Source organism: Brassica rapa, chromosome A04 (assembly GCF_000309985.2).
Source record: "Brassica rapa cultivar Chiifu-401-42 chromosome A04, CAAS_Brap_v3.01, whole genome shotgun sequence".
NCBI classification, from domain to species: domain Eukaryota; kingdom Viridiplantae; phylum Streptophyta; class Magnoliopsida; order Brassicales; family Brassicaceae; genus Brassica; species Brassica rapa.
Genome location: NC_024798.2, coordinates 3,779,883 through 3,807,640, shown reverse-complemented (window position 1 = coordinate 3,807,640; position 27,758 = coordinate 3,779,883). Strand labels below are relative to the sequence as shown.

The window sequence follows — 27,758 nt, the reverse complement described above, 5'->3', positions numbered from 1 at the left end:
CTCCACCACCTTCATCGACTGGAAAGCCACCGCCGGAAGTTTAATCGACGATTCACCGGAACATACCGGAACAGGAACCCGTCTAAAGAATTCCGACGACCACTTTAATGGAAGATGGAGACACCATAATCCACAACGCCTAAGCCTTCAACGTCAGTACTCTGATTATAGGAAAGCATCAATCGACCGAAATCGAGAGCATAACCAAAGACAATGAACAGCAACCGAGAGAAGACATAAACGTCAAACAGATCTACGCTTCATAGAAAGGGTTCAATTGAAACACAATCAATCCAAAACCTCCGAACATCATTGGAGGATGGACCGAGAATCAATTGAACAGAGAGGAGAAGTAGATCAAACAAAGCCGGGAAAAAACCCGGTGAAAATCCGCCGTCGCCTTCGTGGAGAGCGCGACGCAGACGACCAAGCCGAATATCCAACACCAAGAGAAAAGGCGCAGACATCGGAGTCACATGCCGGACGACCACCAGAAGGATAAGCGCGCCGCCGGAGACAAAAGCCAACCGTTCTTATCGGAGGGGAAAGCAAGAACGTCGGAGTCAAAATCCGGTCGGATGAAACCGAAGCCGGGAGAACAAAACATCAAGCTCTCTCACGCTCTAACCCAACTCATACCTCTCTGAAAGATTTTGGATTGATAAGAGAAGTAGAGAACTAGAGAAAATTCTCTCACTGAAAGAGGAGAGAGAGCCAGACACACCAACTAGTAGAGATGTAAACAAATATTTCCAACCAAATTAAAATAAAAAAGAATAAAAATAAAAAGTCGCCAATTTAATTTTAAAACAAATGATGTTTGAACCGTTTAATCCGTGTGGAACTCGCGTTTAATGGTACAACCCAAAACGATGCTTATAATGGGGTCTTGGCCAAACGCTGAATTGAAATAGAAAGTTAGGGCTTTTTGTTGGTGATCATCCTTGTCTCAGATCCTCTCCTCTTTAAGGAGAATCCTTTTAAAAGCTTTTCTGTTCTTTGATTCTTCCTTCTCCCTCTCTCTCTCTCTCTCTCTCTCGTCTTTTGATCCTTTGGGTTTCTTTTTCTTTCCCACCGTTATTCTCGTTTCAGCTTTTCTGATCTCCGATCAAACGTTGAGTCAAACCGACCTTTACCCGGTTAAAAGCTCTCTCTGTTGCATAAATAAATTTGAAAAGTATAACGGTGTTGGTTGTTTGATGATGTTGAGCCAAACGATTGGGGTATGTTTGGAAGTGGAAGAACATCAATAAATAATGACGCTTTACATTCGCCGCGAAGCTTCCAAGGTAACTCTTCCTTCTTCTTTTTGTTTTGTTTTGTTTCTTTCCAGTTTTGAATTCTTCATATTATTTGGTAATTAAAAATAGCTATGGAAGAGAGTTTGTTCGGAAATAGCGACGGAGATTGGTCTTCTCGCCGACAATTGGAAATACCTTCTTGCTGGTCTTCTCTGTCAGGTTTTCATTTCTTATCTTCTGCTTTCTGATTACACTTCAATACTAGAGCTGAGTTGATAAGATCAGATCCAATCACTCCTGTGATTTGAATTGGAAACTTTTTTGCTCTTAGTGTTGAATTATTACTACGCATTTTGAGCAAATCCTTATTTTGGGGCTTAGGAAAACGTAGGATACAGTAAAAGGTTAATGAACACGGTTTGTTCTACCTGTATTGAACTTAAAGCATAAGACTTGAAAAGACCCCTTTTTGTTTTGTTTTGTTTGTGCTGTGTCTTTTCTACTTGCCTTTTATGCCTTTATGTCTCTCTCTTGGTTTACTTTACTCTTACGTTTGTATTAGTTTTGACACTTCTATGTTTTTGCAGTATATTCATGGTTTAGCTGCCAGAGGAGTTCATTATATTCATCGGCCAGGACCTACGCTTCAAGATCTTGGATACATTCTTCTTCCGGTTCGTCTCCAAGTTCTCAGCTCTATGTCTCTTGGTTTTTCTCTTTAGTATAGATGTCATATTCAAGCTCTCTCTCTCTCTGTGTTTTTAGGAGCTTGGTCAAGATAAAAGCTACATAAGTGAAACTGTCTTCACTTGTGTTTTTCTTTCCTTTGTCCTGGTGAGTTTCCTCAGGATTCAGTCTCTGGTTCTGTTCAAAACAAGAAGACGTCATATGACTGGTTTGTTTTTCCTTTTTTAATTTTTGCAGTGGACTTTCCATCCTTTCATCATAAAAAGCAAGAAGATATACACTGTGTTGATATGGTGCAGGGTTCTCGCCTTCTTAGTTGTAAGTACCAATCTTCACTTTTGATACATAAAAAATGCAATTTCAGAGCTTTGCTCCTACTGAATATTTTGTTCCATTAACAGGCTTGTCAGTTTCTCCGAGTCATAACGTTCTATTCCACCCAGCTTCCTGGCCCTAACTATCACTGTCGAGAGGTAAAACTAGATTATAAAAAAAAACACAAGTGGCGTATCTTCCATATTCATGTGTTTATTCTGGTGAGTCTCTTCTTGTTTTACTTAATAGGGTTCTGAGCTTGCTAGGTTGCCACGGCCACATAGCGTTCTTGAAGTGCTCTTGCTTAACTGTGAGTTTTTTTTTGACATTTTCCTTTTCCCTCAACGCAAAATTTTCTGATGTAACACTTCTTCTTATGTGATAATACTCTGATCTTATCAGTTCCTCGTGGGGTGATATACGGATGTGGAGATTTGATTTTCTCATCGCACATGATATTCACACTTGTCTTTGTCCTCACTTACCAGAAGTACGGTTCTAAAAGGTACAACGTTCCACCTAGAAATGTAATTGTCATCTCTTTGTTAAGCTTACACATTGTCTCTCTCTTTTAGTTTTATAAAGATGCTGGGTTGGATCATTGCCATCTTGCAAAGCCTCTTGATTATCGCGTCACGCAAACATTACACAGTAGACGTTGTCGTTGCGTGGTATACAGTGAACTTGGTTGTGTTCTTCCTCGACAAGAAACTACCAGGTCTGATCCTTTTGCTTCAGATTTTACTTGCAGAGAAAGGTTCCCAGATTCTGATATGGTTTTTGTTTTCAAAACAGAGTTGCCTGATCGTACAACGGTGTTGCTTCCTGTAAGCTCTAAAGACAGAACCAAAGAAGAGAATCATAAACTCTTGAACGGGACCGGTGTTGATCCTGCAGATAGGGTACACTTTCTAAATTAGTTTTTTTTCAGTGACAAATCTGATTGAATACTTGATCTTAATGTATAGAAGATCCTTTTGGTTTCTCAGAGACCGAGGGCTCAAGTGAATGGCAATGTAGGTCACACCGATAACGCTACCAATGGCGCATGAGAACTCGAAGTTTAGTTTCTGGATCGTTGGTTTTTGATAAATATGATTATAGGTTCAGAAAAGAGGAAAAACAAAGAAAAGACAGCCAGCTTGTACATTTTCAGTTTCTTGCTTCTCAAGTATGTTGATGTTTGTGTAACACGAAACAAATCCCATTTACATATTAACCAAACTCATTTTTGTTCTTTGCGTGTGTATTCAGTGTTCATAATCAATCAAATACTCTTTACACCATGTTACAACAGTTTCCTAAAACTTTTATATATTTTTGAGAGCATGATAAACTTTTAAATGAATGAATTTTATTTTACTTCCTACATTAATCTTTTAAGAGTAAATTAGCTAAATATACTAACAAAGGTGGGATATCATTGAATGGGGGGAAAATGGTAATGTTGGGGGGAAAAAATTTGGAGGAATATAGGGTATGGAGTGTAAATAGAGGAAAAGTGGTGTGTAGGGAGTACAATTTCTCATCTTTTAATTTACCCATTCAATCTCTCTTGCAATTCAAGCGGTTTGCTACCGGTCATTCATTTTATTCGAATAACCCTTAGTCATTGTCGGATTTGAGATTTGTGAGACCATAAACATTCTTAAGTTGATTATTTAAAATTTGAGAGCTAAAACGAATGTTTAATCCAGCTGCGCCCAGAACCTAGGACTGGGCGAATAAACCGACTCGAAAACTCGAACCGAACCCGATCCGATAAAAATGAATCCGACATAAATACCGAATGAATCTTATTTTATGGTATTTCGGTTATGGGTATTTCGAACCGAACCCAAACCCAAACCCGAACCTAAATGAATATCCGATAAAACCCAAAAAAAACTTGTACCAAACATGATCTCACTTCCTAATATGTATCAAAAATACATTAAGATATTATTGAACATCTTAAATAATTATTTATTACTTGAAGGTTGATGGTTGAAGGTAGCAATTTAAGCTCGAAGTTTTTAGATTTTGGTTTTGTTTTCATTAAATAATGTTTCTCATTTCATGAGATCTTGGTTTTCGTTTTATGCTTTCATTTATTTGGTTTTCTTTTTATCAATAAATATGTTTACCTTTTGTTTGATTTTGAAAAAGTCACATTTCATGTTCATTTCTTATTTCTGAATCAATTTTACTTATGGTTTGGTTACAAAATATATACAAATCAGCTACTTTAAAATTAAAGAACGGATTGAGACCCGGACTCAAAAGTACTTCGGGTTGTACCGATTTTTGAAGATTTACTAACCCAGCCCAAACCCGATAGAATCCAAAATGGTCCCGAACCAAATTTTATATAACCCAGATAAGGCTGATTTTGATAAACTCGAAAACCGAAACCCGATTGGACAAAACCGAAACCCGATTGAGATCTCGAATACCCAAGCCTACCAGAACCTACCCGCCTTCAATCAGTAATTGCACCACCTTAGTTTTTGTTCACCAACAAAATATTACCATCCCGAACCGAACCTGACAGAATCCAAACCGGTCCCGAACTGAACTTTCATATATCCCAGATAGGGCTGATTTTGATAAATTCGAAAACCGAAATCCGATTGAACAAAACCGAAACCCGATTGAGATCTCGAATGCCCAAACCTACCAGAACCTACCTGCCTTTAATCAATAATTGCACCACCTAGTTTTTGTTCACCAACAAAATATTACCATCCCGAACCGAACCCGACAGAATCTGAACCGGTCCCGAACCGAACTTTCATATTCCGGATAGGGCTGATTTTGATAAACCCGAAAAACCAAAACTCGATTGGATAAAACCGAAACCGATTGAGACCCCGGAATGCCCAAGCCTACAAGAACCTACCCGCCTGTAATCAACAATTGCACCACCTAAAGTTTTTGTTCATCAACAAAAATATTACCATCTAGGAAAAGGTATGCTCATGAGACTTTGGAGATCAATACAATGGGGCTGAAGCTTTAACAACAGAAACACATGCGGTAAAATATAGGAAACAAATAAAATGAAAATGTTGTTACAACTATGAAGACGGAACGTGGCATGTGGTGTCGGTAAGGAATGTGGTCAAAGGCACATCCCATGTGGGCTCACATGTTTACATCTTCTCATCAGGACACAACTTTGTCACTAATCTCTGTCTTTTTTTTTTCTTTCCCTTTCACATTTTCGGTGCTCATTGCACTCACAAATCTGTAGTATATATAATACATTTATACTAGTCTAATGTAGCATATGTACATACGAGTCTTGACCATGTTCTTATATGGATGCCATGGCTTGGAAGAGATCGCTAATTGATGTAAACACAACATGCTAGATTTATTTTTTTTTGTTTTACATGCTAGATTTTTTGTTTCGTATAGATTATTTCAAAAAGGTTATGACTAATACTCTAATAATTCTTTGAGGCATCAGATGATAACTGTTATGCCATTACCTATCAATCTAATATTTTGGACCCATTAGTTGGATGCAAATATTTGATAAAGTAATGATGTCTTCTTCTTTTTTTCTTTGTGGTTGTTAAATATTGTTTCTAAGGACTCGACGTCACATTCTGAAGATTATTTGATGAGTACCTAATATTCGATTAGAATCAGCAAAAGCTACTGTTGTTCAAAAAGAAAAAGAAAAAGAAAAATTAGCAAAAGCTACAAAACATAGTTAAACAGATATATACTTATTGTTGGTGAAATGATATTGATTATCATTTTTTCACATATGATAATTGATCATTGTTTCTTTTTTTCTTTGTGGTTAAATATTGCTTCTTAGGATTCGATGTCACGTTCTGAAGATTATTGGCGTTTTAGCTAATATTCGATTAGAATCAGCGAAAGCTACAAACATAGTTAAAGAGAGATGCTTATTGTTGGTGAAGTGATAATGATGACTGTTTTTTTTTCACATATGATAAATGATCATTGTTTCATGGCCTCTTCTTTTTTCTTTGTGGTTAAATATTATTTCTTAAGATTCGATGTCACGTTCAGAAGATTATTGGCGTTTTGATGAAATAGCTAATATTCGATTAGAATCAAAGCTACAAACATAGTTAAACATATATATATATACTTATTGTTGGTGAAATGATAGTGTTTTTTTTGACAACGAAAGAAATTATGATCATTGTTTCATGTCGTTACACTACGAGCAATTTCATTTTTCATTTACTTGAAACAATTTCATTTACTATATATTTTGTTTTGTCGACTTGTTATTATTATTGTTGTTGTAGTGTTTAGTGATAATGAGAAAGAGGGTCCAATGAGGTACCATAAATGGGTAGTATAATTATTAATTTAAATGCAGAGAGAAAGAAAACATAATCATTATGCCATCTGTCCGGATATGGTGTGTTTTATGTTCTTGATTTCAATTTTGTTTTTTTTTTATTTATGAGGTTTTTTTTCTTTTGCAATATGCCAATATCTATCATACTTGAGAGGACCATATATATTTTTATAGAGAAAAAGTCACTTTTATGAGTGATATTATCAGTTGTGATCTGGGGAAAACATTCTATACGTTTTTCTTTGGACAAGGATGGCTACATATCAGAAAAATGGGCCTATAGCTAATTCTTTATATCTATAATTTGAAATGAAATAAAATAAAATATCCTCCTCTATATTAAAAAAGAAGCATTATAACTTTTGAAGTATCAACGTGTCATCACACAATGAATCTTAGAATACTTAGAAAATAGGTTGGTTCATCTAAATATATAATAAGCTTTTTTATTAAATTAACCATAAATTCATTATTAATATTTTTCATTCTTTTCTTAAATAAAATTTACGGAATTTTCTAATGTGGTTAAGGTATATATGAAAGTTAATGATTTTGAATAATTAAGATTTGATAAAAATTAGTGTATTCTCTATCATATTTGTTTAATTTTAAATTAATAAAATAAATTAAGCAACTACATTAACCATATACTAAAAATTAGATTTTTTTGTATATGTTATATTTTGATTTTTTTTAAACGACTATAAATTACTAAAACTAGTAAAAGTCTCGCATTCAAATTTTTGTGATCCATGGTTTACATTTTTTGTTATTATAAAATACAAATGATTACAAAATCATATAAGTAAGGAGTCTCATCAAATAAATATTAAATGTAATATATATATATATATTAATATCATTTAAATTAAACTGTATACCATATAAAATACATAAATATTTCAATTTCTAAATTTCCTTTGAACAAATTATTTTTTGGTAAAACCTTTGAACAAATATTGAACACTTAATATTTACATTTTAAACTTAGCCTTGATTTTTTTTAAAATTTTATAAACTACCATAACTATTAATCATACAACGAAAAATTTGTTATCAGTGATTTAAAGTTTTTGTTATAAAAATATACAAATTACCAAAGACTATATGAGTAGAAATAATCATTTAATATATATCAATATTAAAAATACACTATATATATGTCAATGTCATTTAAATTAAATTATATACCAGAAAAAAAATATTGTTTTGATTAATGAAATTTATTATGTGTTCACACCAATTTAATTATATATATAATTGTTACTGACTTTTTAATTATTTAATATTTTTTATTATTTCATGAATATATAAAAGAATATATAATACATAAAAATAGTATATATAATATTCATTCCGCGTAAGGCACAAATATTAACTTAGTTACAAATTAAAAGATGAAAGAAAGAAAGAAACAGAATTAAGACACCAACCAATAGAGACTAATCCCGAACTTGAGAAATGAGAAGCATGACTCGTGAGTAACGCACAAGTGATTTAACAGGGACTCTTAACTTCTTAACACAACCATTCAGTAACGAGCCCTAACATATGACTATATACTTCACCATATAGATCATCAGATGAAAACTCATTTGTGTTCAAAAGGTACTCCCTCCGTTCCCAAATGCAGGATGTTTAAAAAAAAATTTAAAGTATCAATATATAAGATATTTTCATTTTTCTAGATAAAATTTTAATTTATTAAAAACTGTTTAACCAATCATATTTGATAATCTATTTTATATGGTTGAATAACATTAATTTATAGTTTTAATGATACTTTCTAGACAAAAAATAATTTTCTTAATATATGTGTTTTACCTAATTATCTTATATTTAGGAACAGAAGGAGTAAATGATTATGAAATTTTGTATCGTGATGCATTAAAAAATACTCCATTCGTTTCATAATACACAAAGTTTTAACTCTTTGCACACATATTAAGAAAAAAAAATTCTTTAAAAACTGCTATTAGAAATATAATTTAAAATTAATTTATTTAATTATAAACAAAAATAGTAAAAACACTATTGGCTACACAGTTTTTGATAAAGTTAAAATTATCAAGATATGTGAAAACATCATCTATTGTGAAACAACAAAAATCACATAAAACATCATCTATATTGAAACGTAGGGAGTATGTACGTACTAAATGTAAGCATCGATCGATACATGCATATTTCGCCTAGGCAAACAATGAATTTTCATACTGATTATATGATTTAGAAGTGGACATTTGGATACCCGTTCGGCTTTAGTTTGAGTCTATTTGGTTTTCTGGTTTTCAGAACTTAAAATTTTAAACCTATTTGAATACTTATAAATTTTGGTTTGGATTCGGTTCAGATTTTGTGTGTTCGATTCGAGTTCAGATATCCATTTAAATGATGTAAAAAAATTAAGAAAACCCAATATACCTTTAAAATTCTCAAAATTCAAAAATTAGAAGAACGTACATCATATAAATTTGAATAATAGGTGCTAAATATCTAAAATTAACATGAAAACTGGGTCAATATATATATATTTGGATGGAAAACCACTGGACATTTAATGTATTTTTGGTATTTTGAGTATTTTTGTATATTTTTGGATATTTACGTTTAGTTAGTTTCAAATATCTGGATAATATATTCGGAGTAATTTTGAGTATTTTAGATATTTTTAGATATTAAATATTAAAATTTAATATATTTAAAGATATTAATTGTGATTCGGGTATTTTCGAGTACCCGAAACATTTAAGTTTAGGGCGAGTTCGGGTATGATTTTTGATACCTAAATTTTGATTTCGTTTGGATATTTTGTTAGTTCAGTTCAGGTTTGATAAAACCTTTTTGAGTTGGATACGATTTGGTTTTTCAGATTCAAATGTTTTCAATCCTAATTTACATTTTATGTACCTCATTACTAGGACACCTTGAGAGCATTCCAAAAAGATTATCTATTTTGAAGTTTGCAAAACTCTATATCTGAAGTTTGAAGGTGTTTTTTCCTAAAAGTAAGATTTCAAAAGTAAATTCAAAATTATTTGTATTTTACATTATGGTCTTTATATTTGTTATAATTAATTTAAATTCATATTTTTTTGTTAAATAACTAGCACATATATAAAAAGTATATTACAACAATATTAATTAATGAAATATTACACTAAAATATAAAATTATAACTAGAAATACATAATTAAATATTAAATTGCAAGAAAAATACCACATTATTCCATAAATTTGTTTTTGCAATGTTTCTATATATAATCAACTTGTGCATTTCGAAATAAGAAATGACTCTCTTTATTTTAATTTATAGATTACGAGCTAAAACTTTATAAAAATAAATTTGAAATGTTTATGAAATATAAAATTTATAAGGATTAAAACGATAAATGATAAAATATTTAAAAATCATAAATGTAATATGTAAATATAAAGAGAAAAATGCAAATAGAAATATGAAACTTCAAATTTGAAACTTTTAATAGTGAAACTTCAAATATAAATGTAAAGTTTCACTCTTCAAAACTCTAAATTTGAAGTAAAGTTTTTTTTTAGAAAAAAAAAAAATCCATATTTGAAGTTATAAAATATCTTCTGGAAATGTTCACAATATAAGTCGTCAAAAAAAAATTCCCTACGATATGATGCTTTATCTTACATTCCAAAATTTTATTGTGAAAATATTTTTTCCTAAGTTTTAGAAATAAGAAATTAATCTTAGTTTAGTGAATGTTGAAGCGGGTTTTATATTTGAAACTTGAAATTTAAGATTTATACAAGTGTGAATATAAAAAAGAACATAGTGCTTAAAAGTCAGCGGAAAACACAAAACTCAGCAACAAATAGTGTAATAGTGATGAAGCTCACGCGGTTTCAACTTTCAACATGTAAAAAGTGTTTCTGCTTTTTGCGTCTTTTACTTTCACTGGTTCAAAAGAATAATAATTCACTATAAAAACTAAAAATTTGTCCACCCTTATGATTTTACCTCTTTAATACTTTCCATAGACTTTCATTTTCATGTCGGCATATTAATACATACTTTCACAAAACTGTTATATATATATGTATAGATATCGCGTGAACCACATTATATCATGAGCAAAAAAGTTCCTCCATTTTAGAATTCGTTTATAATTCAATTAAAAAAAGCTAAATATCTAAACAATTATTTTAAAAACATTTTGTCTACAAAAAAAATAAGAATTTCAAAAAGTTTTTAAAAGGGAGAGGCGGAAAGTTTTGTGACAAAAACAACTTTCGGATAAAAAGAAATTTTAAATATTATTAAAAAGACAACGAAAACAAACAGTCTCCTCCTCCTTGAGGGACGTCTGAAAAGCCGAGAAGAAGAAGAAGAAGACAAGTGTTGTTGTGATAGTTTGATTCATCCTTCTAAAAAATCCGATCACCTCACCTCGACATTTAAGCCATCATCATCATCAAATGGGAGCTCATTGCTCTAAGTTCTCTTCTTGTTTGTTCCATTCCAACTTCAAATCCTCTTCAGTCCTCGAATCTCCCGATCTCGGTATGTTCCTTATCTCTGTTTGGTTTCAAATTGTAGATTTTTTTTTTCTGATATTTTTCTTTTTTTAATTGTGTGAAAGAAAATGGAGGGAAATTGTGGCCGAGTTTCAAGGAATTCAGATTAGAGCAGCTGAAATCTGCGACCGGCGGTTTCTCCTCAGACAACATTGTGTCGGAACACGGCGAGAAAGCTCCCAACATTGTTTACAGAGGAAGACTTGACGATGGCCGTTTAATCGCCGTCAAACGCTTTAACCGCCTCGCCTGGGCCGATCACCGACAGTTCCTGGTTAATAATCTTCTTTCGTAATTCGAATATTTTATGATTTTTTTTTTTGGAGTCTAGATCCTGAAAATGTTTGTTGTTCATCGTTAGGATGAAGCGAAAGCTGTTGGGAGCTTGAGGAGCGATCGCCTTGCGAATCTGATAGGATGCTGTTACGAAGGCGAGGAGAGGCTACTCGTTGCTGAGTTTATGCCTCACGAAACTCTTGCAAAGCATCTTTTTCACTGTACTTCCTTATTTACCTTCTCATTTAGACTCGTTTCATACTCTCGTGTTGGATCGAAAATAGGGCAATGAGAGTAAAATAAAATAAAATAAAATTAATACTCTAATTTATTAATACTCTAGTTTTGGAGTAGTCTCATTTTTGTATTTATATAGTGGGATTTTGCTACGATTTAACTCCAAACTATGTTGGAATAAAAAAATTGAGTAGAGTTTGAGATGCTCTAGGTGGTACCATCTTTAATGTATTCCTCTATTTTTATCTTTAAAATATAAAAACTCTATAATATAGATGTGTTTTACTCTAATGTATTTCTCTAAAATAGAAATCTCTATATATAGAACAAAATATAGATGAATGCTATTTCTTTCTCTATAAATAGAGGAAAAAATAGCAATGGGTTGGAGTAATTTTGCCTCTAAATGTTATTATAGATGTAGAAATAGAGGTGGGTTGGAGGTGTTCGGGAGAGACAATACAGTGATAGTGTAGTGTTTGTTCTAAAGTTTTTTTTGTAGTTCCTTCCGGCTGCTGCAAATTTGATTAACTGATGATTATTCGTTTTTTGTTGTTTCAGGGGAGAATCATCCGATGAAATGGGCGATGAGACTAAGAGTTGCTTTGTGTTTAGCGCAAGCATTGGAGTATTGTTGTGATAAAGGGAGAGCTTTGTATCATGATCTCAATGCTTACAGGGTTTTGTTTGACAAGGTGAATTTTTCTTTTACTGATTCTCTGCTTATTCTTCTGAGTGATTTGTATTTTATCTTCCGTTTAAGTGTTTTTATATGATCATTTGTGGTTAACAGGATGGGAATCCGAGGTTGTCTTGCTTTGGTCTCATGAAAAATAGCAGAGATGGCAAGAGTTATAGCACAAACTTGGCATTTACTCCTCCAGAGTATCTACGAACTGGTAAGACCCTGTCTTGTCTTCTTCATGTTTATATATGTCTCCTTAGCTCCCTATATGAATATATGTGTTTTGAATGTCGTGTGTCAGGTAGAGTGACACCAGAGAGTGTAGTATTCAGTTTTGGAACTGTTTTGCTTGATCTCATGAGTGGTAAACATATTCCACCAAGCCATGTAAGTCCTCTCGTTATATTATATATACAATGTTAGATGTAATGTTGGGACCTGTCTCATTGTATCCGGCTAGATAGTTCTTACTAAGTTTTGATAGTTCATCATGTTTTCTAACCTTGCTTGTTATACAGGCGCTTGACCTGATCAAGGGAAAGAACTGTGCAATGCTAATGGACTCTGCTCTCGAGGGTCACTTCTCAAACGAAGATGGAACTGAGCTAGTACGGTTAGCCACACGTTGTCTGCAGTACGAAGCTCGAGAAAGGCCAAATGTGAAGTCTCTCCTCACTTCACTCACTCCACTCCAGAAGGAAACTGACGTACCTTCATATGATCTTATGGGTATACCCCATGAAACCAAGGACGAGGAAGAGCAGCAGCTTTCATTGACCCCCTTTGGTGACGCTTGTTTAAGAGTAGATCTTACGGCTATACACGAAATAATTAGTAAGATGGGATACAAGGATGATGAAGGAATCGCTAACGAGGTCTTAACTTGTTCCTACCTTTTGCTCACGTACTGCTTAGTGTTTTCTATGCTATGGATAAGGGACTTGTTATGTGTATGATTTGATCATTTTTTATATGTTTCTTTTTCTGCAGCTCTCGTTCCAAATGTGGACCAACCAGATGCAGGAATCTCTTAACTCGAAGAAGCAAGGCGACGTAGCTTTCCGTTCCAAAGACTATACAACCGCAGTCCATTGCTACACTCAGGTAATATAAACATGGCCGGTTCTAAGATTTTGGGGGTTATAAATGATTTAGCAAGGATTTAAAAATAGATATTTTTAACAATTTTGGAATTCTGTGTTTAGGGAAATTATCTCTAAAAATTTGAGGATTATAAACCAATGTTTCACATGCCTATACCCAAGATAGACTCTAATATAAAACTATACAATATAATTTTCTTTTTTTTCTTTCTTTTTCAGTCAATAAAACTGAAAATGGGCTGGTTTGTTTTGTGTGTATTTAGTTCATAGATGGAGGAACAATGGTGTCACCAACTGTTCACGCACGGCGTTGCCTGTCGTATCTGATGAACGAGAACCCACAAGAGGCTCTGACCGATGCATTGCAAGCACAGGTTGTGTCTCCAGAATGGCCAGCCGCGTTGTATCTACAAGCGGCTTGCTTGTTCAAGCTCGGCATGGAAGCCGATGCCCAGCAAGCTCTTAAAGACGGTACTACATTGGAATCCAAGAAGACCAATAGACGCTGATAAAAATGTTTTCAAAATGAGCTTTGTATAGGCTTACTTTGTTTCCTCTCTCTCTCACTCATCTCTCTCCATCTATATGCATATTCTTCTTCTTCTTCTTTGTATTTATTATGAATTATGATGATAATGATTGTGATTTCTGGTTTGTCTCATGTGAAAATGTTTTTCTGTCATTAAAAAGAGATGTATAAAAACCTAAGAGTTCAACAGACAACAAAGCTAATTAAAAAGAGAACACAAAAACAAAGTCTCACAAAGCCCTAAAGACATTCCATAAGCTTAACATCCTCTACATAATCTTGAAAGGTGTACACTTTAGTAAGCTTCAGACATTTTTAAACTCTTGAAACCCTTGTATTCAACTTTTGTCAAAGCCTTTTCTCTCCACATTGTAGTAAAAAACATAAAAAGGGTCTGACAAATAGTATGTCGACAACACAATAGGGCTGTTCGTTTGGTTGCCGCCGGTACCGGCGGCAGCGGCAGCGTCAACATTCTGCGTCAACTCTTGTTCGTTTCGTTGACGCAGGAACCGGCGGCAGCGGCAGCGTCCGAACGCTGCGTCCTGCGGCTGACGCCGATAAAACCTGCGGTCGCGATATGATATGCGGCAGCGTCAGCGGCAGCATCAGCGTCTGCGAAACGAACAACAACTGTCCTCATTGACGCTGCCGCCGCCGCTGACGCTGCCGCTGCCGCTGCCGCCGAAACCTGCGGCAACCAAACGAACAGGACTAATATCACTTGTACCAGTCATTCCAGCAGTGTCAAAACCTCTAAATGACAGAGTCAGTACATAGATATTCGATGACCATTTATATTTGCCAGCATGATCTTGTTCTACCAACCACAACCGGAGATTTCTTTTACAGGTATCTGTAAACTGATATGGGAAAAGAGAAGAAACGTGGGAAACAAGTTAAGAAGAGGCGAAGAAGAAGTTGAATAAATGAGAGAGGGAGATGCGAACACGTGTACGGTGGAGGATCAAGAAGTTTGTTACGAAACAAGTCGTATATACTATGTTTCGTGTTTGTTTTACAGATTCATTCAGAACTTTTGTGGATTTTTCTCTTTCTTGAATTCTCTGTAAAACTCTTCATCTCATTTTAGTTGGAAGGTTGATTCTATTGCGATACCTTCGACTGGTGAGCAGGAATAGTTGTTTTTGTGAACATCCATTCCTATTTCTAACAAGATCTACGGTTTATCTCTATCAAAGGTATCAGAGCTTCGTCTTTCCTCGGAAACTATGGCGGAAACGAGAGCACAACAAATTTTGAAGGAGGCAGTTGTTCGCGAGACGACGGAAGCGTTTGGATCGCAGTTCGCGAGCATGGAGGAAAAGATCGCAGAACAGAGCAACAAGCTCGAAAAGAGTGTGGGGGATATATTCGAAGCGATTCGAGCTATATCGGAGAAGACGGACAAGGCGATCAACAGTATCGAAAGATCTCAGCGAGATACAACACCGGGAGTATCGGTGACGCAAGATATGCAGAATACGATCACCGATCATCCTCGTCCTAGATCTGGTATGAATCCTCATTATAATGGAATCACAAGATTAGGTCGTCTGGATTTTCCTCGATTCAACGGTGATAAAGTTAGAGAGTGGTTGTTTAAGGTGGAAGAATTTTTTCTTATTGATGGAACTCCTGATGATATTAAGGTTCGAATTTCATCGATACACTTTGATGTACCTGCTTCTACTTGGCATCAAGCAATCATGCAATCAGATCTCGGTGTGGACTTGTTGTTGGACTGGAAATCATACCGTCTGTTGTTGGTGGAAAGGTTTGAAGAAGTTTTAGACGATCCTATTGCAGATTTGAAGAACCTGCAGGAAACAGATGGTATTGCTGAGTATAACGAGAAATTCGAAGTCATTAGAGCACGAGTTAAACTGAGCAGTACTTGATCAGTGCTTACCTGGCTGGTCTGAGAACTGATACACAGATGCATGTGAGAATGTTTCAGCCTCAATCAGTGCGTCAATGCTTCGTTCTTGGCAGGTTATACGAGATGGCACATCCTAAGAAGCAAACTGCTTGGTCAGGATCTAAGAATACGTTCACCAAGAGTACGGTGAATTATAAGAAAGAGGGTGAGTTGAAAGTAGCGGGGTCTAACGGAGCTGAGCAGACAAAGACTCCTATACTGCAACCGAGGAAGTTTTTAACTCCAGCAGAGATGAGTGACAGAAGAGCAAAAGGACTTTGCTATTTTTGTGATGAAAAGTTTTCCCCTGCTCATTACTTAACTCATAAAAAAGCTCAGTTGTACTTACTGGATGCGCAAGAAGAAGAAGAGAGGGAGGATCCAGAAGTCAGAGCAATACTTGAGCAGCAAGATGAATGTGATATTGCTCATATCTCTGTCAATGCTATCGCTGGCGTTACAGATTACTCAACAATGAAGGTTAAGGGAGTTTATGGAAAAAGACCAATCTTTGTGTTAATTGACTCGGGTTCAACACACAATTTCATGGACACAAGAGTGGCTGAGAGGTTGGGATGTAATGTGAAACCACCAGGATTGGCAAGAGTGACTGTTGCTGATGGAGGACAGTTAAGAGTAACCGGAAAGATTGAGAAGCTGAAGTGGAATTTTCAGAGTCATCATTTTCAAGCAGACTTTATGGTTATTGCTCTGGGTAATTGCGATATGGTGTTGGGAGTCCAGTGGTTGAGAACCTTGGGCCCTATTACTTGGGACTTTGACAAGTTGGTTATGCAGTTCAAGTTTGAATCTCGGAAGGTGACGTTGAATGGGATACATCAGGGGTCTGTCCGTGAGTCTAAAGCATCCAAGATCATTAAAATCAAGGATGTTGAACCTCAATTGTCGATGATATATGCTTATGAACATCACCAGGAGAGTGAAGTGGAGTTGTGTGCTATTGAAGCAGTAACATGTTCTAACAAAATGGCACCTGCAATACAACTACTCTTAACAGAGTTTGCAGACATTTTCTTGGAACCAACGAAGCTTCCACCATTTCGAGATAATCATAACCATAAGATACCACTTTTGGAGGGAGCTAATCCAGTCAATCAAAGGCCATACAGATACGCACTGTATCAAAAGAACGAGATTGACAGAATGGTTCAGGATATGTTGAAAAGTGGAACTATTCAACCGAGTTGCAGTCCTTACGCATCCCCTGTTGTCCTCGTTAAAAAGAAAGATGGCACTTGGCGACTATGTGTAGATTACAGAGGACTGAATGAACTGACGATCAAAGATAGATTTCCAATACCACTTATTGAAGATCTAATGGATGAGCTAGGTGGTTCAGTGATCTACTCTAAGATAGACTTACGAGCAGGGTATCATCAGGTGAGAATGGATGTGGATGACATACATAAAACTGCTTTCAAAACCCACAGTGGTCACTACGAGTATTTAGTGATGCCATTTGGCCTCACAAATGCCCCTGCTACGTTTCAAAGTCTGATGAATGAAGTTTTCAGAGAGTTTTTGAGGAAGTTCGTCTTGATCTTCTTTGATGATATCTTGATATATAGTAACTCTGTGAACTCACATTTGGATCATCTAAAGAAGGTCTTTGAAGTGATGAGAAGGAACAACTTATATGCTAAAGAGAGTAAATGTGTATTTGCGACCGATAAGGTAGAGTACCTTGGTCATTACATTGAAGAGAAGGGCATTTCAACAGATCCTAACAAGATCAAAGCTGTAGCAGAATGGCCTAAACCGGGAAACTTAAAGCAGCTGAGGGGGTTTCTTGGTTTAGCAGGGTATTATAGAAGATTTGTGAGAGACTTTGGCACAATAGCACGGCCGTTGACGGCTTTAACGAAGAAAGAAGCTTTCTATTGGTCTGCCGAAGCTCAGGATGCATTCGATGAGTTAAAACGAGCTTTGTGTGGAGCTCCAGTCTTGGCGTTACCGCAATTCGACAAACCTTTTGTAGTCGAAACAGATGCAAGTGGTAGTGGTATTGGCGCTGTTCTTATGCAAGAAGGCCACCCACTAGCTTACATAAGTAGGCATCTTAAAGGAAAACAACTTCATCTTTCTATATACGAAAAGGAGCTCCTAGCAGTAGTATTTGCGGTTCAAAAATGGAGGCATTACCTGATCACCAGACACTTTGTGATCAAGACGGATCAGAAAAGTCTCAAGTATCTTCTAGAGCAGAGATTGAACACGCCAATACAACAACAATGGCTCCCAAAGTTGCTAGAGTTTGATTATGAAATACAGTACCGTCAAGGTAAAGACAACGTAGCAGCAGACGCTTTATCTCGTGTAGAAGGTGCAGAAATTTTACATATGGCAATGTCTGTGTTGGAGTGTGATCTTATGAAAGAGATCCAGGAGGGTTACTCGTCGGACAATGAGTTGAAACAGATTATTGAGAAGCTCAAGATTGATTCGAAAGCAAAGAGGTTTTACTCATGGGTTCAGAATGTTCTAAGAAGGAAGAGCAAGATTGTGGTTCCTGCAAATGGGGAATTGAGAGAAAAAATTCTCCAATGGCTACATGGATCTGGCGTGGGGGGTCATTCTGGTAGAGAAGCAACGATGCAGCGGGTTAAAGGATTGTTTTATTGGAAGGGTTTATCGAAGGAGGTACAGGCTTACATTCGGAAATGTGGAGTTTGTCAAACATGTAAATATGATAACGCTGCGTCACCAGGTCTTCTACAACCTTTACCTATTCCTGAGAGTATATGGACTGATATCTCTATGGATTTCATAGATGGTCTTCCCTTATCTTTTGGGAAATCAGTGATTCTGGTGGTTGTTGACAGGCTATCTAAAGCAGCTCACTTCATGTGTCTTTCACATCCTTACTCTGCTTTGACAATAGCTCAAGTTTTTTTGGATAACATTTTCAGACTACATGGGTTACCGAGAACCATTGTCAGTGACCGTGATGCAGTGTTCTTGAGCGAGTTTTGGAAAGAATTAATGTCTCTGCAAGGTGTTGGTCTCAACTTCTCATCAGCGTATCACCCCCAAAGTGATGGTCAGACAGAGGTCGTGAACCGTTGTTTGGAAACATATTTACGGTGTATGTGCAGTGATCGTCCTCACCTCTGGTCCAAATGGATTCCTTTAGCTGAGTATTGGTATAACACTAACTTTCATACCTCGACTCAGCTTACTCCGTTTGAAGCAGTGTATGGGCAACCTCCTCCTGTTCATTTGCCTTATCTACCAGGAGAGTCTAAAGTTGCAGTGGTAGCTAAGACTTTACAGGAGCGAGAAAGCATGATTCTAATTCTCAAGTTTCACCTTTTGAGGGCACAGCATCGTATGCAACAAAATGCCGATCTTCACCGGACGGATAGAAGCTTTGATATCGGTGATTATGTCTTTGTGAAACTACAGCCGTATCGACAGAAGTCATTGGTGATACGGGGTAACCAGAAGTTGGCCCCAAAGTACTTTGGACTGTATAAGATTCTTGATAAATGCGGCAAAGTGGCTTACAAACTCGAGCTTCCTGCAACGTCTTTGATTCACCCAGTCTTCCATGTTTCACAGCTAAAGGAATTGGTGGGAAATATTCAAGTTGCTACAGAGTTACCACGAGTAAGCAGTGATGTTTTGTTGCGAGAACCTGAGAAGATTTTGGAGCGTAAGATGGTGCAAAGACAAGGACGTGCTGCTACTATGGTGCTGGTCAAATGGACTAATGAGTCACTTGCAGAGGCTACGTGGGAGTACTTGTTTGACATTGAGAAGAAGTTTCCATCGTTTAAACCTTGAGGTCAAGGTTTTTTGGAGGGGAAGGATTTGATATGGGAAAAGAGAAGAAACGTGGGAAACAAGTTAAGAAGAGGCGAAGAAGAAGTTGAATAAATGAGAGAGGGAGATGCGAACACGTGTACGGTGGAGGATCAAGAAGTTTGTTACGAAACAAGTCGTATATACTATGTTTCGTGTTTGTTTTACAGATTCATTCAGAACTTTTGTGGATTTTTCTCTTTCTTGAATTTTCTGTAAAACTCTTCATCTCATTTTAGTTGGAAGGTTGATTCTATTGCGATACCTTCGACTGGTGAGCAGGAATAGTTGTTTTTGTGAACATCCATTCCTATTTCTAACAAGATCTACGGTTTATCTCTATCATAAACTGAACTCCGCCTTGTTTACCCTTGTAGTTGATCAAAGTACAAGCTCCGGTTGTGCTTTCATCATCCATTTTGATATAGCTAAACTTCTCAGACCTAACATTAAAGCAAACTATCATATAATCCACTGCTGAATAAGCATGGTCATACAAAACCCCATCTAGCTATAGAAATCCCATGAGAGACAACAGTATGATGGGGCGTGCATTCAATCATTCTCCATAAATGTTTTCCAGTCTTTAGTGTCAAAACATGAGCCCTGGTGGAGGCAGAGTTAGCGGATACACACAACACTTTGAATTGTTTGTCGGTAGGATCATACCCGCAATAAGTTTTTGGATAGGGTAAGATTTCTTTCACTTCGGGTAATGTAATAAACTCGCCAGTGGCGGGACTACACATCACCGGAGTCATTGTATAGTCTTCTCTCCAGTATTAACTACATACCAGCCCGTGGACTTGGAGCAAGTAGCTGATTCCATTTATATGGTTGAAGGAATGCGTACGGTAATGAGTGGCTACAAGAGAAGAGTTGTCATCTGTGTTTTGAGTCTGAGGGGCAGAGAAGAAATATAACTTGCCATCAACTTTAAAGTTGAACAAGAGCCGTGGATGATTCAAAGACTTCTTCAGAAACAACTCAGTGAAATATGGAAGGCAAAGTATGTTAGCCCATGATTTTGCTAGCAGCGAAACCTAGCTATGGACTTTGATGGGACTATCGATAATGAGATCAACTGGGAGTAGTTCTACTTTCTGTGTATTGTCTTTCTACGGTTGAAGATTGTGTACTGCATGTGGAGATTGTTAGGAAATCCGTTGATACAATCTGCTTTAATTTTTTCATGGTGGGGATCACAGAGCGTAAAACACTAGATAGAGTCCCTTTTAGGTTATGGACGAACAAAAATGTTCTCGGAATTGCTAACCAGGTCTAAATATATTCATACTTTGGCTCACTGCTTAGTCTTGTCTATGCTCTGAATAAGGCACTTGTTATGTGTATGTTTTAATCATTTTTCATATGTATCTTTTTCTGCAGCTCTCATTTCAAATGTGGACTAACCAGATGCAGGAATCCCTCAATTATAAGAAGAATTGTGACGTAGCTTTCCGTTCCAAAGACTATACAACCGCAGTCCATTTCTACACTCAGATAATATCTGCATACCAACAAGGAGTAGACGTAGTGACTAAAACTCTTAGATCAAGTAATACAGGTCTAAAAGATCATAGATTCGCTTTTTTTGTGGGGAGAGATCGACTCTTCTAAAAAGAGTTAATTTAACATGGTCTTGGCATCACCCTACGGGGATAGACGGACCTAGGGCATAAAACTTCTTAGTCATTTAAAAAAAATCTTCATCTACAAATACCGAAGACCCTTTTTTTTTCTTTTTTTTTTCTTTTTTTTTTCAGTTATTGAAACTCAAAATAACTGGTTTGTCTAAAAAGAGTTAATTTTTCAGTTTAACTACTTGTAAGCACCGTGCACTCTCCACTTTGAGTATGACTTTGTAGAGTCGATTCCTCGATCTTCTTGCTTTCACTAGTGACTTTCCATATCTATCGTATAACATTAAGTGATCCTCCTTCATACGGACATCACACCATGGTTCTGTTGCTCGACCGAGAGATATAATATTGCTTATAAGGTCTGGGATATAGTAGATGCATTCAGTATTTTCTGCTCACCGGTCTTGGTTAGAAAGAGGATGTAACCTTTTCCTTTTATATTTATTGGAGAGTCTTCTCCAAATTTCACTTGTCCTGTTACTTTCTCATCAAGTCTCGAAAAATAGCTAAGGTTTCCAGTCATGTGTTGCCTGGCTCTGTTGTCTAAGTACCACATATTTTTTCCATCTACGCTGGTTTCGAGCTTGCTTGGTGTGGTGTTGTTTTCATTGAGATATACGACTCCGTGCATTAATTTTCAGCCTCCTGCGTGGTGTCATCCTCATTCTCATGAGTTTCTTCAAGTTTTAACAACCCATCAGGACATGAGGAAGCATAATGGCCGGTCTTTTCACACCTGTAACACACAACCTTTGATAGATCGATATTTGGTCTGTAATTACCATATTGCTGGTATCCATAAAGCCCTCGGCCTCTTCCTCAATACTGAAATCGCCGGCCTCTGCCTCTTCCTCTGCTTGATTCGTACCTCTCTTGGTACTGCTGCGACTATGTATTCACATACATAAGCTTACTCTGACCTTGATCTTCTTGTTTCTCTTCTTCCTCTTCGAAGATTCTTTCTTCATACGCCTTTAGCCTACTCACAATATCTTCAAAGCTGGTTTTGTTCAGGTCAAGAACATGTTCAAGTGCAGCTATGATGTGGATATACTTATTCCTTGGTAGACTGTTAAGAAACTTCTTAACAAGCTTTGGTTCTTTGATAGTCTCCCCCAATGCCGCAGACTTTGATGACAATTCCGAAAGCCTTCCGACAAAGCTATCAATGGAGTCGGTTTCTTTCATATTTATCATGTCGAAATCCACCACTAATGTCTGTAATCTAGCCTCCTTAACTCGATCAGTACCCATATGTCTTGTCTTTATGGTTTCCCAAACTGCTTTCGCAGTTTCTAGGTTTCTGACTTGTAGTATTAAAGATTATGGTATGGATTGGAGTAGAAGAGCTCTTGCCATAGTATTATTTTCTCATTCATCTTCTCCTGGATCAATTGTCTCCCATACTTTGTAAACCTTTAAAGCTACCTTCATCCGTATCGTCCATACGGTGTAGTTGGTGTCGTTGAGAAGAGGACATTGTATCGTCGAAGAGCTACTCCCCTTCGAACTGCTATTTTCTGCAACGATCTCCCCCATATGTTTGATTCAGTATAATGATTTGATACCAATTATTGAATCAAACTCTCAATAATCTTTTAACCAAAACTCTTTATTAAACACTCAATGCTTTAGAAAATCACTCAAAACTAAAGCTCTCAAAACTCATATGTTATGTCACACTTTGACATCTCCATATATATAATAGGTCCTAAACACACTAGATATACAATGTTTAGAGAACTCCTAAACACCTAAATGAATTACCTTAAAATATAGATAAATGAATTACCTTAAAATATTAATATATTTGTATTGAGAAATCCGTTTAATAAAAACCACCATTAATGATAGTTTTTATTTCGTGTTCCATCTCTTATTCTATATGCACATCACGTGGGTGTAAGATATGCATATATATCATGAATTATGATGATGGTGATTTATGGTGTCTCTAGATGCAATCATATAAGGGGGAATTAAATCTAAGTTTCAGTTCATAGAATTGAATCATTCAGTAAAATATATTTACAATTGCAAACTCAAACTTGAAACACAAATGAATTTATGATGGGCAATTTTTCAAATAGCATTTCTTAAGTTTTTGTCACAAAAATAACATTCAAAAAATAAAATGATCAAAATAGCCTTTTTTATTTTGAAAACATATATATAATAGGTCCTAAACACACTAGATATACAATGTTTAGAGAACTCCTAAACACCTAAATGAATTACCTTAAAATATAGATAAATGAATTACCTTAAAATATTAATATATTTGTATTGAGAAATCCGTTTAATAAAAACCACCATTAATGATAGTTTTTATTTCGTGTTCCCTCTCTTATTCTATATGCACATCACGTGGGTGTAAGATATGCATATATATCATGAATTATGATGATGGTGATTTATGGTGTCTCTAGATGCAATCATATAAGGGGGAATTAAATCTAAGTTTCAGTTCATAGAATTGAATCATTCAGTAAAATATATTTACAATTGCAAACTCAAACTTGAAACACAAATGAATTTACGATGGGTAATTTTTCAAATAGCATTTCTTAAGTTTTTGTCACAAAAATAACATTCAAAAAATAAAATGATCAAAATAGCCTTTTTTATTTTGAAAATTTTAATATTTATTTTTTATTTTAAAAAATTTGAACTCATCTCCAAAAACAAACCCCTTAACTCTACACCTAAGTCAAGATTTGTTAACCCTGATGGTATAATGCATATTTACCTTTTAATAAAAATTATTTTGGTCATTTTTCTCCTTAAAAATATATTTTTGTGAAAATAAACTAAAAAAATGTTATATAAGAAAATTTCTCATTTACAATTAATAAGATAGTTTTGTAAGATATATAAGATTGTCGTCCTTTTTTTTTTTTTTTTTTTGAAACAATAAGATTGTCGTTCATTTGGAAAGTATATATGATTTGGTCAGTAAGGGGAAAAAAAACTTAATTTTGGATTACAAGAAAGTAGATGGAAAATGGTGACACCCAACAAGTTATCACAAAAATCAATACCATCCGCCGCTTCCACCAGCTCTCTCCGTCTTCCCCCACCGCAGCCACTCCTTCTTCCTCAACCTCTACCACCACCATCACCTCCTCCTCCTCCTCTTCCTCCTCCTCCTCTACCATTTCATTCGCGCCGATCACGTTCCTCGCATCCGAGTGGCAAATCTCACATACTCTACGAGCAAAATTACTTTATGTATAAGTTTTACGTTTATCCTTTATTGATATATCAGTTTTTAGTATACTAGACACCATAACCAAAAAGAATCAATACATCAAAAAATAATCGCATGCAAAACAAAGTTAATGAGATTTGTTAATTCAATAGTTAATAATTTGTGGTAATTAAAAAGTAAAATAAACATGAATCAAAGATATGATATATAGCAAGAAAGAACATACTGGTTTCCTTTGAGTTTGAACCAAGTCTCAGCACATTGTCGATGAGAAAACGCCAGATCACCCTTACACGAACATCCCAACTCAATCAAACCCTGACCGTATCCAACCTCCGATTTGCAAATCCTACACACACTCTTCTCTGACTCATCACTTACCGAAGAGACACTGCTCGAATACTCGTCGGTGTCATCGTCATAATATCCGTACGTATTCGAGTGGAAGCATGAAACGACATCTTCACTGTCTCTGAACGATAGCTGTCGATCTCCTATTCTTCCTTGTTCTAAATCGATGTGCGACATTATATTGTACCACTCTAACACTAGGAAGAAGCGATATTGTCAAGAATGAATAAAGATCTGTGTGACTTTGTCCCATAAATAAGTTAATAAAAGGAAATAAGATTTCTATGCGTCTGTCAAATTAAAGGATCTTTCCTCTCTTAAGCAGATTCTGTACATTTGATTTGTACTTCTTTTTGCATGCGACGTTTGAGAATAATAAGATTAGATCCAACGGCTCATATTCAATGATAAGCTAATAGCTTTGTTTTACCTTCCATTTCTGAAAAAACATTTCCTAAAGCATACAGTAATCCACCATTTGACGAAATACAAAAGGTAATTAAAAAATGAATCATATATATAGTAGATTTTTATATAGACAATGAATTATATATCAAATGTTATTGTAAAATGAAAACATATACTTGAACAAAAAAAATGAAAACATATACTTATAATGTGTTTCTATATATTAATTATATATAAAAAATCAAATAAAAACTTGACACTGGATCAATCATATAGTGAACCGAATTTATAAGTTTGATAGGTTCTGAAACATGCGTTTATAATATGGGCAATGCAGGTCAATTTGCTATTAGAACTAGTCTAGCAAATAGTTTCAACCGTCCATTCCATGCGTAGGGTAGCACATGAAACCATTTATGACATTAGTTTAGCAGTGCTGCTGTAACGACCCATTACTCTCCCGGTTAATTTGGCCCAGCAAAACCAAGGTCCATTGAAGGAAACTTTAGGTGAGTTTCTATTTAAACAGTGATAGTCTCATTATTTTGTTTAGAAAAGTCTGAAGCGTCGAATCTCTGCAGAAACCGAGCTGTCAATGAGAGCTGAGATCGTCCAGCCACCTTCACCTAAGATATTGTCCACTGAACCGCCGATACTCGCCAAAGGTATAACCGAAAACTGCCATATCTTAAAGTTTAGTTTCGGGTATCAATCATAACTCATAAACCGTTCGGAATTTTGTGATTCTAAGGCCACCATAGTGTTCGTGACGCCGAGACGAGTCCAAACCAGGAAGACCAGCCGGATAGCCACCATCACGCGCCCTCACGTGCGGCTAGAAGTCCCGCGCGTGAATCTCACGCGCCACCGCAGCCCACCAGATTCGACGCGCGTGACGTTCACGCATCACCGTCTCCGATTGTCGTCCGCCGGAGAAGCTGTGTCCGACCACCGTCCGTCCGCCGCCAGGCAGCCGATGCCGTATCGTCTCCGCCGCCGTTAGTGGCTTTTCGGTAAGCCGCTGCCGGTTTGGTCCACTGTCGTCGACTCACTGACTCGCCGGTAACTCGGTGGCTCAGCTGAGTCGACTCAGCGAGTCAGGCCATCGACCAGTCAAGCCGGTCTGGTTTGGTTTATTTGATTTTTGGTTATGGTTAAACCGATTGGTTATTGAGAATTGATTTTGGTTAGGATTGAACCGATTTAAAATTGGTTAAATCTGGTTCAATTGAAATCGAATCCAGTTAAGGAAAACTGGTTGGTTCAATTCAATTTCAATTTGGTCAAGGGTTGAGCGGCTTGGGTCAAGGATTGAGCGGCTTAGGCTTAGGTTATAGTTGACCGTGTTGACCTTTAACCAGTGAATTGAATTTTTGACCAGATCGTCAGTTGTTCTGACTCAATTTTTTTGCTCTGATTTCAGATTTAGAGTCTGTTTGAGCAGCTGGAGTTCATAGCTACTACTTTTCCACATTGCTAAGGTGATGGTTTATTTCGTAAATTTTGTACCATTGTAGAATTCTCTCCATTGTAGTTTATATTTCGAATCATGATTCGTTTGTTTTAATTGTGTTTATTTGAGTCTTGATTGGTAATTAGTTCGTTTATTGTAAACCAGAATTAGGGATCTAGAAGATTCAACTGTTTATTGGATTGTGTGATGCTAAGTGATGGTATATATATACTATGTGCGCGGGCGGGGGCTCAGAGATGTCTGGACTAGCGATGCTACTATGATTGTGGGGACGGGGTTCAGAGACGTCTGGGCTACCGATGCTACTTGTGTTGGGCGTGTGGTGCAGAGACGTTTGTACCGTTGACGCTACTAGGGTAGACGGGGGTACATGGACAGACTGTACTAGCGACTTTGAGTATTTATACATCCATATGAGGAGAATGCGGGGTGTGTGATCTATTTATGCACTATCAATGCATTGTGTGTTGTGTGTGATGCTTTAGGCATCTTGGTTGTTCATGTTAGAGCTAAACTTTCATAGTGGCAGTTCTATTTAGCATCCCATACAACACTGAGTGACTCTCCTGTTATTTACCCCTTATTTTTTCTCCCTTTCAGGCGAGACTGACGACCAAGATTGATTGCTATAGGATTAGTGTATTTGGGCGTTTTATTTCTTTCTTTTTCGGACTTGCGATTTTATGCTTTTATCTATATTTTTAGGATTTATGGCTATTCTTAAATTTATAGGGTTTAGAAACGATTTATGAAAAATAATAAATGAAAATTTGAGGATTATTATTTATTATTTTATTTTGGAGAATACAGGTGTTTCAACTGCACTCTGCAAGCTATCTTCAATAAAAAATGATCAACTCATATGTGATGCATTTTCTCATTAAAACGAATAGAAAGAGCTTTGGTGAGTTGTGTCTTTGGCTGATCTTGTCTTGTGTGTTTGCTCAACCGTTAGCCGTTTTAGGTTCTTC

General features: G+C 36.1%; 3 protein-coding genes across 8 annotated transcripts; 2 read left to right on the top strand and 1 right to left on the bottom strand.

Annotated features, from left to right (window-relative positions):
* Positions 1–853: 853 nt before the first annotated feature.
* On the top strand, positions 854–3,529 carry LOC103863267 (phosphatidylinositol:ceramide inositolphosphotransferase 1). Of its 4 annotated transcripts, none has more exons than XM_009141022.3 (11): positions 855–1,289; positions 1,371–1,460; positions 1,829–1,915; positions 2,007–2,075; positions 2,166–2,246; positions 2,330–2,401; positions 2,493–2,553; positions 2,646–2,748; positions 2,819–2,961; positions 3,039–3,145; positions 3,215–3,529. In XM_009141022.3, exons 1-11 carry the CDS (start codon positions 1,257–1,259, stop codon positions 3,293–3,295), a joined length of 927 nt encoding a protein of 308 aa, XP_009139270.1. In that variant the 5' UTR covers positions 855–1,256; the 3' UTR covers positions 3,296–3,529. The 4 variants fall into 4 exon arrangements, with proteins under 4 accessions (XP_033145818.1, XP_009139270.1, XP_033145817.1 ...); XM_033289926.1 differs by having other exon boundaries at positions 3,212–3,529; XM_009141023.3 differs by having other exon boundaries at positions 862–1,289; positions 3,233–3,529.
* A 6,745-nt stretch (positions 3,530–10,274) lies between these two features.
* Positions 10,275–23,961, top strand: LOC103863266 (serine/threonine-protein kinase BSK6). 3 transcript variants are annotated; one of them, XR_004457517.1, is made up of 9 exons: positions 10,275–11,110; positions 11,190–11,398; positions 11,486–11,621; positions 12,199–12,332; positions 12,431–12,536; positions 12,624–12,709; positions 12,841–13,197; positions 21,090–23,051; positions 23,523–23,961. XR_004457517.1 is itself a non-coding variant. In XM_009141021.3 (9 exons), exons 1-9 carry the CDS (start codon positions 11,026–11,028, stop codon positions 13,932–13,934), a joined length of 1,473 nt encoding a protein of 490 aa, XP_009139269.1. In that variant the 5' UTR covers positions 10,671–11,025; the 3' UTR covers positions 13,935–14,114. The 3 variants fall into 3 exon arrangements, 2 of the variants coding, with proteins under 2 accessions (XP_033146069.1, XP_009139269.1); XM_009141021.3 differs by lacking the exons at positions 21,090–23,051; positions 23,523–23,961 and adding exons at positions 13,313–13,426; positions 13,689–14,114 and having other exon boundaries at positions 10,671–11,110; XM_033290178.1 differs by lacking the exon at positions 23,523–23,961 and having other exon boundaries at positions 21,090–23,490.
* Positions 22,715–25,082, bottom strand: LOC103863378. The gene is made up of 3 exons (XM_009141127.2): positions 24,781–25,082; positions 24,385–24,553; positions 22,715–22,873 (listed from the first exon to the last, which is right to left on the bottom strand). Exons 1-3 carry the CDS (start codon positions 25,080–25,082, stop codon positions 22,715–22,717), a joined length of 630 nt encoding a protein of 209 aa, XP_009139375.1.
* Positions 25,083–27,758: the final 2,676 nt, after the last annotated feature.